Source organism: Equus przewalskii, chromosome 21 (genome assembly GCF_037783145.1).
Source record: "Equus przewalskii isolate Varuska chromosome 21, EquPr2, whole genome shotgun sequence".
Classification (NCBI taxonomy): domain Eukaryota; kingdom Metazoa; phylum Chordata; class Mammalia; order Perissodactyla; family Equidae; genus Equus; species Equus przewalskii.
The window spans coordinates 36,988,051-37,002,392 of record NC_091851.1 but is presented as its reverse complement, the minus strand read 5'-3'; the positions used below and the strand labels follow the sequence as shown (position 1 = coordinate 37,002,392).

The window sequence follows — 14,342 nt, the reverse complement described above, 5'->3', positions numbered from 1 at the left end:
CCTTCCCACCTGGCCACGCTTTGGGGTCGAACAGCTGTCCCCCTTCAATGAGCGTGTGCTGCCCATCCCCCACAGTCCCCGCCAACCCTTCCTGTATCGCCTGTCACTTCACAGAGGGGAGAAATGATTTCTCTGTTTGAGCCCCTGGAAAGAGAGGCAGAACAGCTGGTCCATCCATATGGTAGGATCCTGAATGGCCTTAAGAAAAGAATGAGGGGGCCGACCTGGTGGCATAGTGGTTAACTTCATGTGCTCTGCTTTGGCGGCCTGGGGTTTGCGAGTTGGACCCTGGGCCTGGACCTAGCACGTCATCCGCCTGCAGCTCATCAAGCTACGCTGTGGAGGTGTCTCCCGTGCAAAATAGAGGAAGATCGGCCACAGATGTTAGCTCAGGGCCAGTCTTCCTCACCAAAAAAGAAAAGGAAAAAGGGATACTCCCTGTAGAATGATATAGAGAGATCCCTCAGCTATATTAAGTGGAAAAAGCAGATGCAGTGCATCCTGTGCTGTCTTTCGGTGTGTAAAAAGGGGAAAAAATAAGAATATTTTCATATGTATGTAGAGTCACGTGCCACATAATGACCTTTCAGCCAACAGTGGACCGCATGTATGACTGTGTTCCCATAAGATCAGTACCATGTAACCTAGGTGTGTAGTAGGCTGTGCCTTCGAGGTTTGTGTAGGTCCACTCTGTGACGTTCACACAACGACGAAATTGCCTCACCACACGTTTCACAGAACGTGTCCCCAACGTTAAGTGACGCATGACTGTATATGTACATGTATATGTACATATACATTTGTGTGTTTTTTTCCAGCTTTATTAGATTTAATTGACATATAACACTGTGTATGTTTAAGGGGTACAAGGTGTTGATTTCGTACACTTATATATTGCAAAATGATGACCCCCGTATGCACCTTTCAAATATGTAATACGATGTTACTAGCTGTCCTCGCTTGCTGTACATTAGATCCCCAGAACTTACTCATCTTGTGCCTGGAAGCTCATACCCCTTGGCCAGTGTGTGTGTGTGTGTGTGTTGGTTTTCGCGTAAGCATCCTCTGGAAGGACACACAAGAAACCAGTAGCTGTGGTTCCCAGGGGGCTGGGGAGGGACTTGATGGATGGGGCCCGGGATATGGGAGGGAGACTTTTTATATTTTTGACTTTTGAGCCATGTGAGTGTGTTACTATTTGGAAGTTAAATTAAAAAAGAAAAGAGAAGATGAATGTAGTCTGAGAGGGATGGGCTGATGCAGCAGGTGCGAGCATGTCTCCTCGAGGGCGGGGCCTGGGGTCGATCTCTGCACGGGGCCGGGGTCACAGATGCTCAGCAGCGTCTGTTGACTGAGAGGCAGGTAGGTTTCTCCTAACTCCCAGCCCGTGTCCCCAGACTGTGGTACCTCCTGGATCCTAGCTGGCGTTTGACCTTGTGACCCTTCTCTCGGGCCGTCCCCGGGAGACCAGAGACGTGGATGCTCACCTCTCGCTGCTTCCCTCCTCCAGGCGTTCCTGCATCGCATCCGGCAGAACGTGACGGACGCCGTGGAGAAGGGCCTCACGGAGGAGAACGTCAAGGTGTGGATGCTTGGGCTGGCCCCCTCCAGGCTGTCCCTCTGGCCGTGGGCCTTGGTCCTTGCGGGGCGATGCTCAGAGGGTGCAGGGCGGAGGGCACACTCGCCCGCTGGCCACTGGCTCTGCCCTCCCGCAGCTTGCCCCCCGCCTCTGTCCTGTGAGCAAACTGTGCTCCGTGGGCGTCAGGAGAACTTGGCCTCAGGCCCCCGCTTCCCCACTGAAGACTTTCTCTCCTTGCTCACCATGGCCCTCCTGTCCTCCAGCCTCCTCGGGCCAGGCCCCCTGGCCTGGAGCCAGTGGAAAATCCCTTCCCGGGCGCCCCTGGGGGCTGGCGGCCCCCAGCCAGCCGCCCCGCTGGCAGCCCAGCCCTGCCTGCCCTGGGCACTGAGCATCGGGCAGGGCGGGTGAGTGATGGGGTCGGGCTTCGTCTTGGCCGTGGCTCTGGGGAGTTTCAGCAGGACATCAATAGGCCTTCTGTGTGCACGCTGGAGGCCCCCAGCGCTCCCCTCCTTGGGCTGGCTTTCCCGTGTGACCTCACTCTCTGGGAAGCCACCTTCAGTCCTTGGGGCTCCAAGGTCCCGACTCTAGGGTAGAGAGGGAGATGGGGAGGGGGCGGGCGGGTCAGAGGTGCCCAGCATGTACAGCACACAAAGGACTTGGTCACACAGGACATCCCCCCACATGTCCTGGTTAATCTGGACAGTGTCCTTGCATGTTGACAATTCTCTGAGCCCAGTTTTTTGGAGAAGAAAGCTGAGGCTTAGAGAAGTAAAGAGACCTGCTCAGGGTCACTGCGTGGCTGGTCCCTGGTAGCCCTGGGATAGAAGCTTTTATGCATTCATTCATTCACTCATCCAGCAAATATTTACTGATCAGCCACTGTTTATTACATCTATTTTTTACAATCCATTTATTACAATTTAAAAATTATTTATTATAAATTGTAATTTATTACAGTTTTCAAAATATTCCGTTTTTTATGACATATAACTCACATACAGTGGAGGGTGCAATCTTAAGTACAGGCTTCTCTGCACCCCCTCCCCAAAGATGACCACTAACTTCTAGAAGCATCCATTAGCTCTGCGTGGTCTTGAACTTTATGTAAGTGAGCTCTTTTGTGTCTGCACCTTTTGCTCACTGTATTCCTGTGAGATTTGCCCATGTTGTTGTGTGTAGCTGTGATTCATTCTTTTTCATTGCTGTGTAGTATTCCATAGCATGAATGTACCACAATTTACTCATCCATTCTCCTTTGGATGGATGTTTGAGTTATTTCCAGTTTTTGGCTATTATGACCATCCTTGTATATGTCTCAGTGGACACACGCTCTCATTCCTTTTGGATGTACACTCAGGACACAAATACTTTGAAATTTTATGGCCTTTCCTTGAAGTCACTGTAACGGTAGGATCTTTGTGTCTGTGTCTTTAACATAAGTAGATTCAACTATGTGAACTGGACAAAATGAGAGAGAGGAAAAGAACCACATGAACAGTGTAGGGGATTTTTCCAGCCCCTTCACATGAGGAGTGTCCCCAAGGCAACGCCCAGGGGGAAGCGGGTCCCTGGCCCTCACAGCCTGCAGCAGTTGAGAGGTGATCTCCAGCCCCTCGGGCCCCCTGCCCGCCCTCAGGCCGGCTCCCTCCGCAGACTGGTGCATTCCCAGGGGCCATGGGGTCGGTCTTCCTTGCTTCAGGTCTTGACTCATATGTCACCCTCTCAGGGTGGTGTCTCTGGCCTCTGTTTAAATTTGCACACTTCTCCTCCTGCCCCACCCTGGGACACCTTCCTGTTTTGTTTCTGTCTTTCGTGCTTCTTACCACCCAGAAGACCATAGTTATCTGTTTGCTGTCTGTCCCCTTCCACTAGAATGTCACCTTCATGGGGACAGGGACTTGCCTGTTCCTGCTGTGTCCCCAGGGCCTCTAACAGTGCCTGGCACACAGTGGGTGCTCAGTAAATACCTGCTGAAGGAATGAATGTAAGAGACCCAGAAGGAAGGCTGGTGCCCCGGCTGTGGGCCGTGGGCGTGGGTGGCAGAGGGGCTCCTCACTGGCTTCATTTACCATGTTTTGACTTTTGGACCACCTGAGTGCCTTTTTCAAAATTAAATTAAAAATGCACCTGTTAAAAAGAAAAAAAAGACGGAAAAAGGGATTTGTGCAGTTCACAGCGGCCTAAAGTAAATGGAGGTCCCCGTGGTCTCCCTCCCAGAGGCCCATCCAGCTCCCGGCTCGTGTCCTGTCCACGCAGCGTCTGCTTCTGCTGGCACGGACGGGAGCGGCCTTTCTGTCTGTTATTTTACACAAATGGCCCCTGCTGGAGTCCGGTTTGGCGCCATGACCCCCTCCCCACTTAACACCTTATGTCAAGAATCATTCCAGGGGTCCATGTCCACACATACAGATCTGCAGGTTCTTCTTCAGCGTGTGGAATTTATTTAATTGTAATCAGTCCAGTTTAACTATTTGACGAGTCCTCATTAATGGACACTTGGCTTTTTTCCAGTCTTTTGCTACTGCCAGTGAGGGTGTGGGATATGCTCTTGGCCATCCACCCCGTTCTCAAACCGGCACAGTTGCCACTGGGGGCTGGTCATTCGTGGCTGGGGGGCCGTCCTGTGCGTTGTAGGATGTTTAGCAGCATCCCTGGCCTCTCCTTGTGAGACGCCAGTAGTGTCCTTTCCCTCTGATTTATGACAGCCAGAAATGTCCCCAGACATTGGCAGATGTACCCTGGGATGCAGAATGGCCCCTGGTTGGAAACAAATGATTGAAAGATTAAATTCTAAAATGTGGGATTTCTGGGTCTGATTGTATGTGCGTTTCAGACTTGACAGGATCATACGGGGAAACGGGCGCCCTTAGACGGTGTTCGTGAGTTTAAACAGCATATTGGGAACGTGCAACCCTACTGTATTTCTTCTACCACATCATTTTGATGGGTGCATGGAAGTGCCCTCGTTATTTTGAAAATCTTAGAATTGGACAGCCCAGCTATGTCAGGCCACGGCAAAGACTGTGGTGAAGCTCTTAATACATGACTCTCTGCATGCTGAAACGCAGCTCTGCTGATTGCCGGACTGCGTGGCCTTGAGAATGATAGTTATTTTTATTTCTTTTTTGGTGACGAAGACTGGCCCTGAGCTAACACTTATTGCCAATCTTCCTCTATTTTATGTGGGACGCCTGCCTCAGCATGGCTTGATGAGTGGTGCTAGGTCCACACCCAGGATCCGAACCTGCGAACCCCAGGCCGCCGATGTGGAGTGCACGAACTTAACCACTACGCCCCCAGGCCGGCCCCATTAATTGTTTTTTGAGCGTCCGTTCTTCATCTCTGAGTGGGGGATAATGGTATTTTCTACCCCATGGAGTTGCAGGGGGGATTAGGTGGCGTAAATGCACGTGATGTTCTCAGCACGGGATCAGGCGTTCACCCTGCTCGGTAAGGCTGGCCCTGCTTCTGTTGCCATCACCGTTTTTATTAGCGGTGCTCTGGCTCCCTGGGGTGAAGGTGCCTGTTCCACTTCACCCTCAGCTGGGCTGGGGGTTGTGTGTGTGTTTGTGCTTGGCTTTGCTCTCCCTTCGCGGCCCGGTTAACGCTGTCCTTGGCCTCGCTTTTCCTCACAGATCCTCTTCTCGAACATCGAGGACATCCTGGAGGTGCATAAGGACTTCCTGGCTGCCTTGGAGTACTGCTTACACCCGGAGCCTCAGTCTCAGCACGAACTCGGGAACGTTTTCTTAAAATTTGTGAGTGCTAAGCCCCGCCCCGGTCAGCACCTGCAGCTTTTGGGACCTGGGCTTCTCCCCAGGCCCCACTCCAGCCACGCTCAGCCAGCTTCCTCTGTGGGCCTGTCTGGAGGGGGACAGGCAGGAGGCAGGCGGCCCAGCCTCGGCCCCCGGGAACAGTGGGAAGAGGCTCGGGCCGAGCAGACTGGGGGGTATTTAATTGGCTCTCCCTTCCCGCCAACATCACATAGAGCATGGTCCCTTCTCCCCAGAGCTCCTTGCTGAATGACCTTGTCCTGGGGCTCCCGTGACCTCTTGGCCTTCTGGGGCCCCTCTGCTGCAGAGTGACCAACAGGGCAGCCAGCGGCCGAGAGGCTGGAGTTGGGTCTGACAGGCCTGCTTTAGGTCCTAGCTCTGCCACCCGCTGGCCAGGAAGGGGGTCTGACCCTTGGGTGCCTGCCCGCACTGCCGGTCAGGGCAGCTGATGCTCGATGTGACGGCCTCTCTCTGCCCAAGTGGCTTGGCATTGTGGGGGCAGTGAGGGGAAGAGGGGGAGAATGCCACCCACACGAGGCCCTGCTCTTCCGTGCCCTCTCCTTCTGTGCCTGCCGGGCCCTCCTCAGGGAGGAAAACCCGCACTGGCCTCGCGGGCTGCTTCCCCCTCTGACCCTCGGTTTCCTCCTCTGCCTGAGCAGTAGGAATAAGCATGCCTCCCTCCGTGGGTTGATGGGAAAACCCCGAGATGCGAAGCAGCGACGTGTGTAGGTAGAGCGTGGTTCTCAGCCGGGGTGCTCTTGTCCCCAGGGGCCATTTGTCCATGACCAGAGACACTTTTGGTTGTCACAACTCCGGGAAGTCCTGCTGACTTCCAGTGGAGGCCAGTGATGCCACTAAATATCCTATAATGCACGTAACGGCCCCCATACATTGACTTATCCAGCTTCCAGTGGCAGGGGTGCCGAGATCTGGAAGCCCTGGGGTTAAGTAAGTACTTCGTCCACATTAGTGCTGCTTTTGGTCATTGTCATCCTCACATCTTGATGGTCAGAGGGTAGGACGACAGAGCGCAGGGCAGCTCTGCCCTCAGGGCCTTACAGCCCGCAGAGTGACCGTCTCCTGCTGTGTGAGGAGGGTGGTGCCCCGGCCCCGCTGCCCAGCTGCTCATGGGCTGTGGTGCTCTCGGCAGATTGTCTTAGCTTGTCTGTACCTTGGTGTGCTCACCTGTAAAATGGATAGGAAGCTAGACCTGGCCCATGGCCTTGTTGAGGACTGTGTGAGATGGTAGGAGGAGAGTGCCTGGGACAGGTCCGGCACACCGTGAGGGCTCCATGAATGCTGGATGTCGTCTTTCTGTTCACATAGTCACTGTTCTTCAATGCTTGAAGTAAGGTGCACATGAGATCAGGATGGGGCCCTGGGGAGATGGGCACAGAGGGAGGGCACCGAGCAGAGGAGAGATGGGGTCTGCTGTGGGTTTAAAGGGCCTTTGGCTGCTGCGAGGGAGAGCAGACTGCAAAGGGGGTGGGGGACGGGAGAGCAGGAGGAGGTCACTGGCGTCCTAGATGGTGGCACCAGGAGCAGGTGGCAGCAGTGAGGTGGTGAGAAGGGACCAGTAGCATCGTGGTTCTGAAAACATGTCTTAACTAGGAAAATAAAAAGAATCGAAGTCTTCCCTTCGGGCTCAAAGGAAAGGGTGAGTCCTCGTTTCTCTGCAGCCAGGCTGCTTGGGTTCAAATCCCTGTTCCACCACTGACCAGCTGGGTGACCTTGGGCAAGTCACTCCACCTCTCTGGGCCTCAGTCTCCAAGTCTCTAAAACGGGGGTGAGGACGGTACCTGCCGTGCGGTGCTGTTGTGAGGATGAGGGGTGTTAATGCGGATGAAGGCCTTGGGGCCGGCCCGTCGCTGAGCCCATGCCACGGGGTGTCGGTGTGCGCATTGTTCCGGCTGGGCACTCGGGAGGGCTTCGGGGAGGAGGTGGCATGATTGGGGTGGCGTCCAAGCTTAGGGTGGGATAGTTCATACTTGAGCCAGAGCAGGGAAGGGGTTCTCAAGGTGCATTGTCCACTTGCCAATAAACCCGGGCCCCCTGGTCCTCTGACCTCTGCCTGAGCCACAGAGGTGTGGTGAGCAGGTTGAACTGGTTGGTCAGTGAGGGTCTCTGGATCCTGAGCCCAACGCGGGCTCCCCCTACTCCGTGCAGGATCCCTAACTCGCTTGGAGGTGCAGGGTCGGCTGGAGGAAGGAAGGCAGGGGGAGGTCAGGGCCCCGGGGGCGACCTCTCTTCCATACGCTCTCCTTCTGTGCTGCCCGGACCCTTCTCCTGCCGCCTCATCAGACTGGGCGTCGACGAGGACAGTGGCCTGCTGTCAGGGCCTGGTGCCCTGGCTGCAAGTTCAGGCCTCTGTGGAAGTTGTCCTGGTTCGGGGTATCCTCCCAGCCCGGCGTGTGTCCTGCCTGCCCCAGAGGTCGGGCGCCTCATCCCTGTGCTGCTCCCAGCGCTGTGACCCTGGGAGGAGGACCACGCCGTCTGCCTCAGTTTCTCTTCTGTAAAACAGGCGGGTGGGTTGAGAGGAATCGCAGGAGCAGCAGCGCCCGGCTCGTTCACAGCTGCTCAGGAAGTGTCCGCCTGGTTGTGCTGTGTACATGTTTGTTCCTGTGACCCAGTGGGGCCCGTGGCTGCGACACAAGGACAAGGGGCTGAGGCTCTGATGAAAACGAAGGGTTTCGGAGACCATGTTCTGCCCTCAGCCGCCAGAGGCATCATTCTGGTGTCTTCACTCCTCTTCCCGCTTCCCTGAAATAAATCCTGACCCCCTGCCGGACCCCAGAGTCCTGGACCCTCAGCCCACCCCGGCCACACTGGCCGCCTCGCTGCCCTGGAACCAGCCTCTCCTGGACCGTGTCCCCCAGACCTCCCTGTGCCTCCTTGAAATCTTGACGGAACAGCCCCTTCTCCCAGAACCCTTTCCTGCCTGCCCTGTTTGACACTGTCATGCTGTCTGCCCTGTCACACCCTGACTTCCTTCTTCTCTGCGGCCCTTGTCGCCATCTGACTTAGTGGAGGTTTGGCTTCCTTTTTGTTTGTGACCGGCCCCCCCGAATATCAGTGACACGAGGGCAGGGACGCTGGCACGTTCTCTGCTTTCTCCCTGCCTCCAGACCGGAGTCCAGCCCTGAGCCGACCCCACAGGCCAGCACACCGAGGGGAAGGTTGAACCCAAGGTTGTGAGCGTGCAGGTGGCAGAGCCAGGTCGGAGCCCCCACCCCTCCGTGGCCAGGCCAGCGCTCTTAGACTTCATTGATTCACGCACTGTGTTATCATTTTTGCTGGGTACGGGTACCCCTTGCTTTAATCTTTTAAAAAGTAGATTTGTTTATAAACCTATTTAAAAAGGGAAATTTGCACTGTCATTGGAAATGGAAAACGAGCATCACTTGTTACAGATGGAAGCGCGAAAGTACGTAAAACCAACGCGATGGAAACCCAGCTGTGGCACCCGGGCCGCCTGGAGCCCCCGCCCACTGCGTCTGCGCCTGTGGCCTGCCCTCGGTTAGATCACAGGGGAGATTAGAGTGTCAGACGGTGTTAGTGTCACATCACGCCTACGAGACCCTCCTCGGGGTAATTGGAACAATTGAAAAAGGAGCCTGCTTTCTCAGTGTGTGATTCAGTGTTTTTAATTTAAAACCATTGTTTCAATTTAAAATTTAAAGTTTGAAATCCTCACCTTCTTTCCCCTGTGCCATGGAGGATGGCCCTGAATTCCCTTTAAAAGCAGCCTCTGCCCCAGGTGGGGTTTCTGGAAGCTGCAGATTTGCATGCAGGTGGCCGCCCGCTTGTACCCACCTGCAGCTGATCCCACGGGGAGGAACCCTGGAGCTGGGGTGCTCTTCGGGTCACCCCGAATTGCAGTGAGGGGGTGAGCTTTACACCACGGTTCCTGGGGAGGGACTCCCTGAGCCGTGGCCGCTGCTGTCCCCCTGGGGCTCTGCGTGGCTCACCACAGTGTCCGCCGCGCCCCTCCCCGGCTCGGTGGCTCCCTGCCGGGGCTGAGGCAGCAGGGCGGTGAGGTAGTTACTGGGGATGGAGCTCTGGTGACAGGGTCTCCGTGAGAGGAAGGGGACCCAGACCCAGTGGGGGGCCCTGGCTTACAGAGCAGCCACCGGGTGCGGCCCCAGTCAGTGGACAGCAGGAGAATCCCTCACCCCCTCACCCCAAAACCCAACCACGAAGTCCTGAGGTGATCACAGACCAGCCCGGAGTGAACTTTCTCTCTGTGCTGGGCACTCACTGTTCCACGTGCATTACAAATATTGATCCATGAAACCTTCACCACCACCTGTGACAGTGTGTACTGTTACTATGCCCGCTGACAAATGAGGAAACTGAGGCCCAGAGAGGGTAAGTCATATCACAAGCTTACACAGCCGGTGAGTGTCGGAGCCGGGGTTTGAGCGGATGTCGTCTGGCACCAGCGCTTGTGTTTTTGCCATCTTACGTGATAGGTCTCCTGAAACACATGCTAAGCCCCTCTGGGGTGCCAGGCACCATGCTCGGCCCTGAGGATGCCGGCTCAGTGGGACAGGCTTGCTCCCTGCTGCCGGGAGGGGCAGAGGCGAGGGAGTGAACATAGGAGGCCGTTTCCGAAGGTGACGCGGGACTCGAGGAATATAAAGTGCGGATGTGACGCGGTGGGGTGGGGGGCTCCATTCGAGTTTCTGAAATCGGGAAGTCAGGGGCCGAGTGGCCAGATTCAGCAAAGAAGACCCAGGACAGCTGAGGGGGTTGGGATTCCAGGAAAACGACAAATAACGTTTTAGTATAAGTATGTCTCGTGCAGTCTTAGGGACATACTTACACTAAGAAATCCATTGTTTATCTGAAACGGGAACCCAAGCGAGTGCCTTGTGTTTTATCTGGCATCCCTGTGCAGGGAAGGCCCCGGCGGCGAGGTGGTGCCGTGGAGCCGTCTTGGGGGGTATGCCAGGTGGGGGAGGAGGGCGAGGGCAGAGGCCCTGGAAGGGGAGCAGCTTGGACGCTGGAGGGAAGCGGGGCTGGGTCAGGGAGCAGAGTGAGTGGCGGAGGGAGTTCAGCTCGTGGCGGGCCGGACCCTGTAGGTGTTGAGCAGGGCAGCACTGCGTGGCCTGAGTTCTGCGTTCACTCCTCCCCGAAGCTGTGTGCGTAGGTGGATGAGGTCGAGGAAGCCCTCGAAAACGTGAGACCGAGCCTCGCAGCCAGCTCCCTCCCTGCGCTGAGTCTCAGCCTTTTTGGGTGTGAAGTGAGTGGTTTCGAGCAGATGGTCTCCGTGGAGCCGGTGTCAGCCCCGGGTCCTGCGGACGGCAGCCGTTGCCTCTGACAGTCCTCGGGCCCTCCCTGGGGGCTTGACCCTCTCCCCCAGCGGTTCCAGCTGGCAGCCATCCACCTCTCCTCCTTCGCAGCCCAGACCCGCAGCCGCACGTTCGCCGCCCGCCACATCTGTGTGCGCACAACTGTTTGTCTAATTCTTTCTGGCAAAACCATCAAAGCCCGTGTGGGGCCCCGAGGACGAGAGGGAACGCTTAAACTCCTAGCTGTCAGAAGCAGCGCTGCCATATTTCAGGCTCCTGGGCCCGAGACGCAGCCGGGGTGGGCTCCGCGGAGGGTCCAGGAGTCATGGAACCGGGCATAGCTTTGGAGAGGAGGCATTGCCGTTTGCTCAGTTCACCCTCTCCGAGCCTCGTGCCTCGGTCCCCTGCCCTTTTCGCAGGCTGAAGGGGAGGAGGACACTGCTGGGTGTGTCAGAGAGGGGGCTCGGGTGAGGAATGACCAGCCTGTGGTGATCTTTCTTACCGCTTCCGCTCCTCTCCTGCATCGGTGGCGGACATCGCTGGTCCGTCACAGCGCTCTGCCGCTGTGCTCCCGGGGTCCTGAATTCTCAGCAGCGTTCCAGCCGGCACCGAGCACTGCCTGGTGATTGGCTTGGTGTGTGGGGACAGACAGCTTTGTCTCTGCCTTCTGTCCCTACCCTTCATCGGACAGATGGAGGTGGACAGGGAGACCCTATTACCTCCCCCGAGTTGGGTCCGGGTCTTCATTTTCTTCCCATTTTCAGAGTGTGCAGGTACTAGGACTGTCTTCACTGCAAGCAACAAAAACACCAACTCAAACAGGCTGGAACAAACAAACAAAAGAGACTTTATGGTTCATACTAATGAGCCGTAAGTGAAGTGTTCAGGAGTGATTGGCTTCAGGCATAGCTGGATCCAGGACCCCATATGGTGTTTTCGGGACTTGGTATTTTTCTGTCTCTTGGCTCTGCTTTCCTTTGTATTGGCTTCGTTCTTGAGGGGTGAGGGGGTGGTTGCCTCACGCTGTGACAAAGGTGGCTCTCAGCAGTTCCAGGCTGACACTGCCAGCTCAGCAACAACAGTTCAAAGAGGGCTTCTCTTCACAATGATTCTAGCACGCGTCCTTGAGGGCTGTCATGGGCCCAGCTTGGGTCACAGGGCCACTGTTGGCAGGACAGGGAGCTCTTGCATTGGTTTGGTCTAGGGTGAGTGGAGTGGGGTCAGTAAGCTCGGAGTGTAGGAGGCAGGTCCCCAGGGGAATAATTGGGGGCCATGACCAGAACAAGGGGGAACGGATGCTGGGTGAGTAAAACAACAGATGTTCCAGTGAAGAGCTGATGCTGCGGATGTAGGGGGCCAGGCTTGCCTGGGTAGAAGCAGGGGGCTGGTTTGAGGGGCGGTGGGCACCTCTCAGTTCCTTCCTCTGCTTTCTTGCTTTCATTGATCAAACAGTCATGATGGCTGCTCTCTCCCGGGGACGTCAGTCCCCACTGACACCCCAGCACTGACCTCAGCAGGTGCAAAGGCACTCACAGCCTAGAGGGAGAGGGGAGAGATGGACAGCGCCTGAATGACAAGTAAGGCACACCAGGGGGCAGTGGGGCAAGGCCCCCCAGCTCAAAATCTGCCTGTTGCCTTCCCCTGGTGGCCCTCCCCGGACCAGAGTCCACTCAGGTCCCTCCTCACTCTGCCTTTCTCTTTTCTTGCCATTAAAACCTACCCATCCACTGCCCTACCTCGTCATGGACGGATTCACTGGTGGAATATGAATTTGCTGACGTCTTGGTGATGGTAATAATAGCATCCGCATCAATAGCAGCTAATAATAGTAGCTGTTAGTTAACAAGCACTACTGTGCGCTGTTTTAAGCACTTACTGTGAATCCCAACAACCTTACGTGGGGAGGTGATTGTTGGCTGTAATTTATGGACAAGGACGCGGAGGCCCTGAAAGATTACATGCCTTGCCCCAGGTCACAGGGCTGGCGACCTGGGCAGTGGGGCTGTGCACCTGGGTGGTCTGGCCGCAGAGGTGCGCCTGGAGCTGCAAGGACGATGCTGCTAGTGGTCCGTGGGGGTCAGCATGGCGGTGGCTGGTGTCTTGTCTCAGGGCGGCTCCGAGGGCGGGGTCTGCAGGCCCAGGCAAGCCCAGGCTCTCGGCCGGCCGCAGGGGGCTGCTTTTCGAGAGCTCCTTACGTGTGGTCGGGACCTCCTGCTGTCACTCAGGTGCCCAGCCCTCCGCAGCCCTGCAGCCCTTCTCTGCAGGAGCAGCCCAGGCCCTGGCCGGTTCCTGTCCCCTGCACAGGACAGGTCCTCTCCCTCACATCTTTTATCTGGGCCCGGGTCCACACTTCTCCTTATCCGTCTCCGTTGGCCTTGATGGTCTCCTAGGCTCATTGGAGACACGTGGAAACAGAAATAGCTCTGCTCGGGGGCTGCTGGGGTGCCCTCTCCCCCTTTCCTGCCCCCATGTGGACGTGTGTGGTGGCGTCTCAGGGGGCTCGCTGCTGACCCTGAGCTTTCTCTGGGCCTGCTGACGCTGGTGGTGTTTGGCGCAGGCGGCTTGTGCTTTGTGACGCTCAGACCGCTTGGGGTTCCTTGGAGGGCGCGTCAGGGCCCTTTGTCCCGTGTGTGTAAATGTGTGTACGCTTTGGTTAACCGTGAAACTGCTTCGGTATTTTTCCCTCTTGATTCATGTTTGTTGATTGTGTTTGTGGCTAATGTTTTGAGAGTATTTTGAAATATTATGAAGTGTTCATTGTGCTGCTCACTTTACTGACATTATCTAAGCCTCCAGCTGAACACTTACTGGGGTCAGCTGTTGTGTCCATTTCGTGGATGAGGAAACCGAGGCCTCGGGAGGGGAAACCGCTTGCCCCAGGCCACCCCCTGCTTAGGGACTCAGAGCTGGGTTCCCGCCAGGCGGTTGGTTTTAGGTCCCTCTGTGCACTTTTCGTCATTATCTACGGTCCCCTCAGAGCTTGGTTGTGCGTTTGTGGCTTGAGATTTGTACCCTGTGTTTTTGCCCCCACTCCCGTCCTCACCCCCTGCGATGACCTTGAGCTGGACGTCGGCAGGGGGTTAGAGAGCCGAGTCCTGGGTCTGCCCCTTCACCGGTGTGAGACTGCTTTTCCCGTGTGTGAGTGGGTCGAACACGGCCATGCCGTGTGGGGTTATTGAGGGAGGCAGTGTCCCCTCGTTCCCGGGGCTCAGCGTGTGGCCTGTCCTGAGTGCCCTCAGTGCACTCTCCGTGTCGGCCGGCGGCTCTGGCTGTGGGCACTTTGCCACTCAGGGCGTCTGCCCGGAAGGTGCCCACGGAGCCCGGTGAGCCGGGCGGGTTGAGGTGCTTACTGATTCTGAAAGCCGTCCCCGCCTCTTCGGTTTCCTCTTTCCTGCGGCCACCCCGCGGCAGGATGCTGGGGGGCTGGTCTGGAGACAAGACGAGCTCCTGCTTTGCAGACCCCCTCTTCCTTCCTTCGCTGCTGGGGTCTCCTGCCCACCCCCTACCCCAGGCCCAGGCCCCTCAGCCCTTCCTCCCCGGGGGCCTTGCCAGGACATCCTTGTTTGGGTTGGCGGGTTGGGAGGTGGTGTTCCGCGAGCCGTTGGAACCGAGAATGCTCAGCGAGAGCTTCCTGCTAAGAAGGCCCCTGTCTCTTCCAGTCCCAGAAACCCTGCCTGAGGGTTGCAGACCTGGTGA

The 14,342-nt window shown here is 56.4% G+C and overlaps 1 protein-coding gene across 3 annotated transcripts in view; it reads left to right on the top strand.

The window, feature by feature from the left end:
• Positions 1-14,342, top strand: part of PREX1 (phosphatidylinositol-3,4,5-trisphosphate dependent Rac exchange factor 1) — a 183,091-nt gene that overhangs the window by 72,399 nt on the left and 96,350 nt on the right. For all 3 annotated transcript variants that reach the window (XM_070589411.1, XM_070589413.1, XM_070589412.1), the window contains exons 2-3: positions 1,511-1,582; positions 5,215-5,337. In XM_070589411.1, the coding sequence (XP_070445512.1) occupies positions 1,511-1,582; positions 5,215-5,337 (195 nt within the window). The remainder of the gene's footprint in view (positions 1-1,510; positions 1,583-5,214; positions 5,338-14,342) is intronic.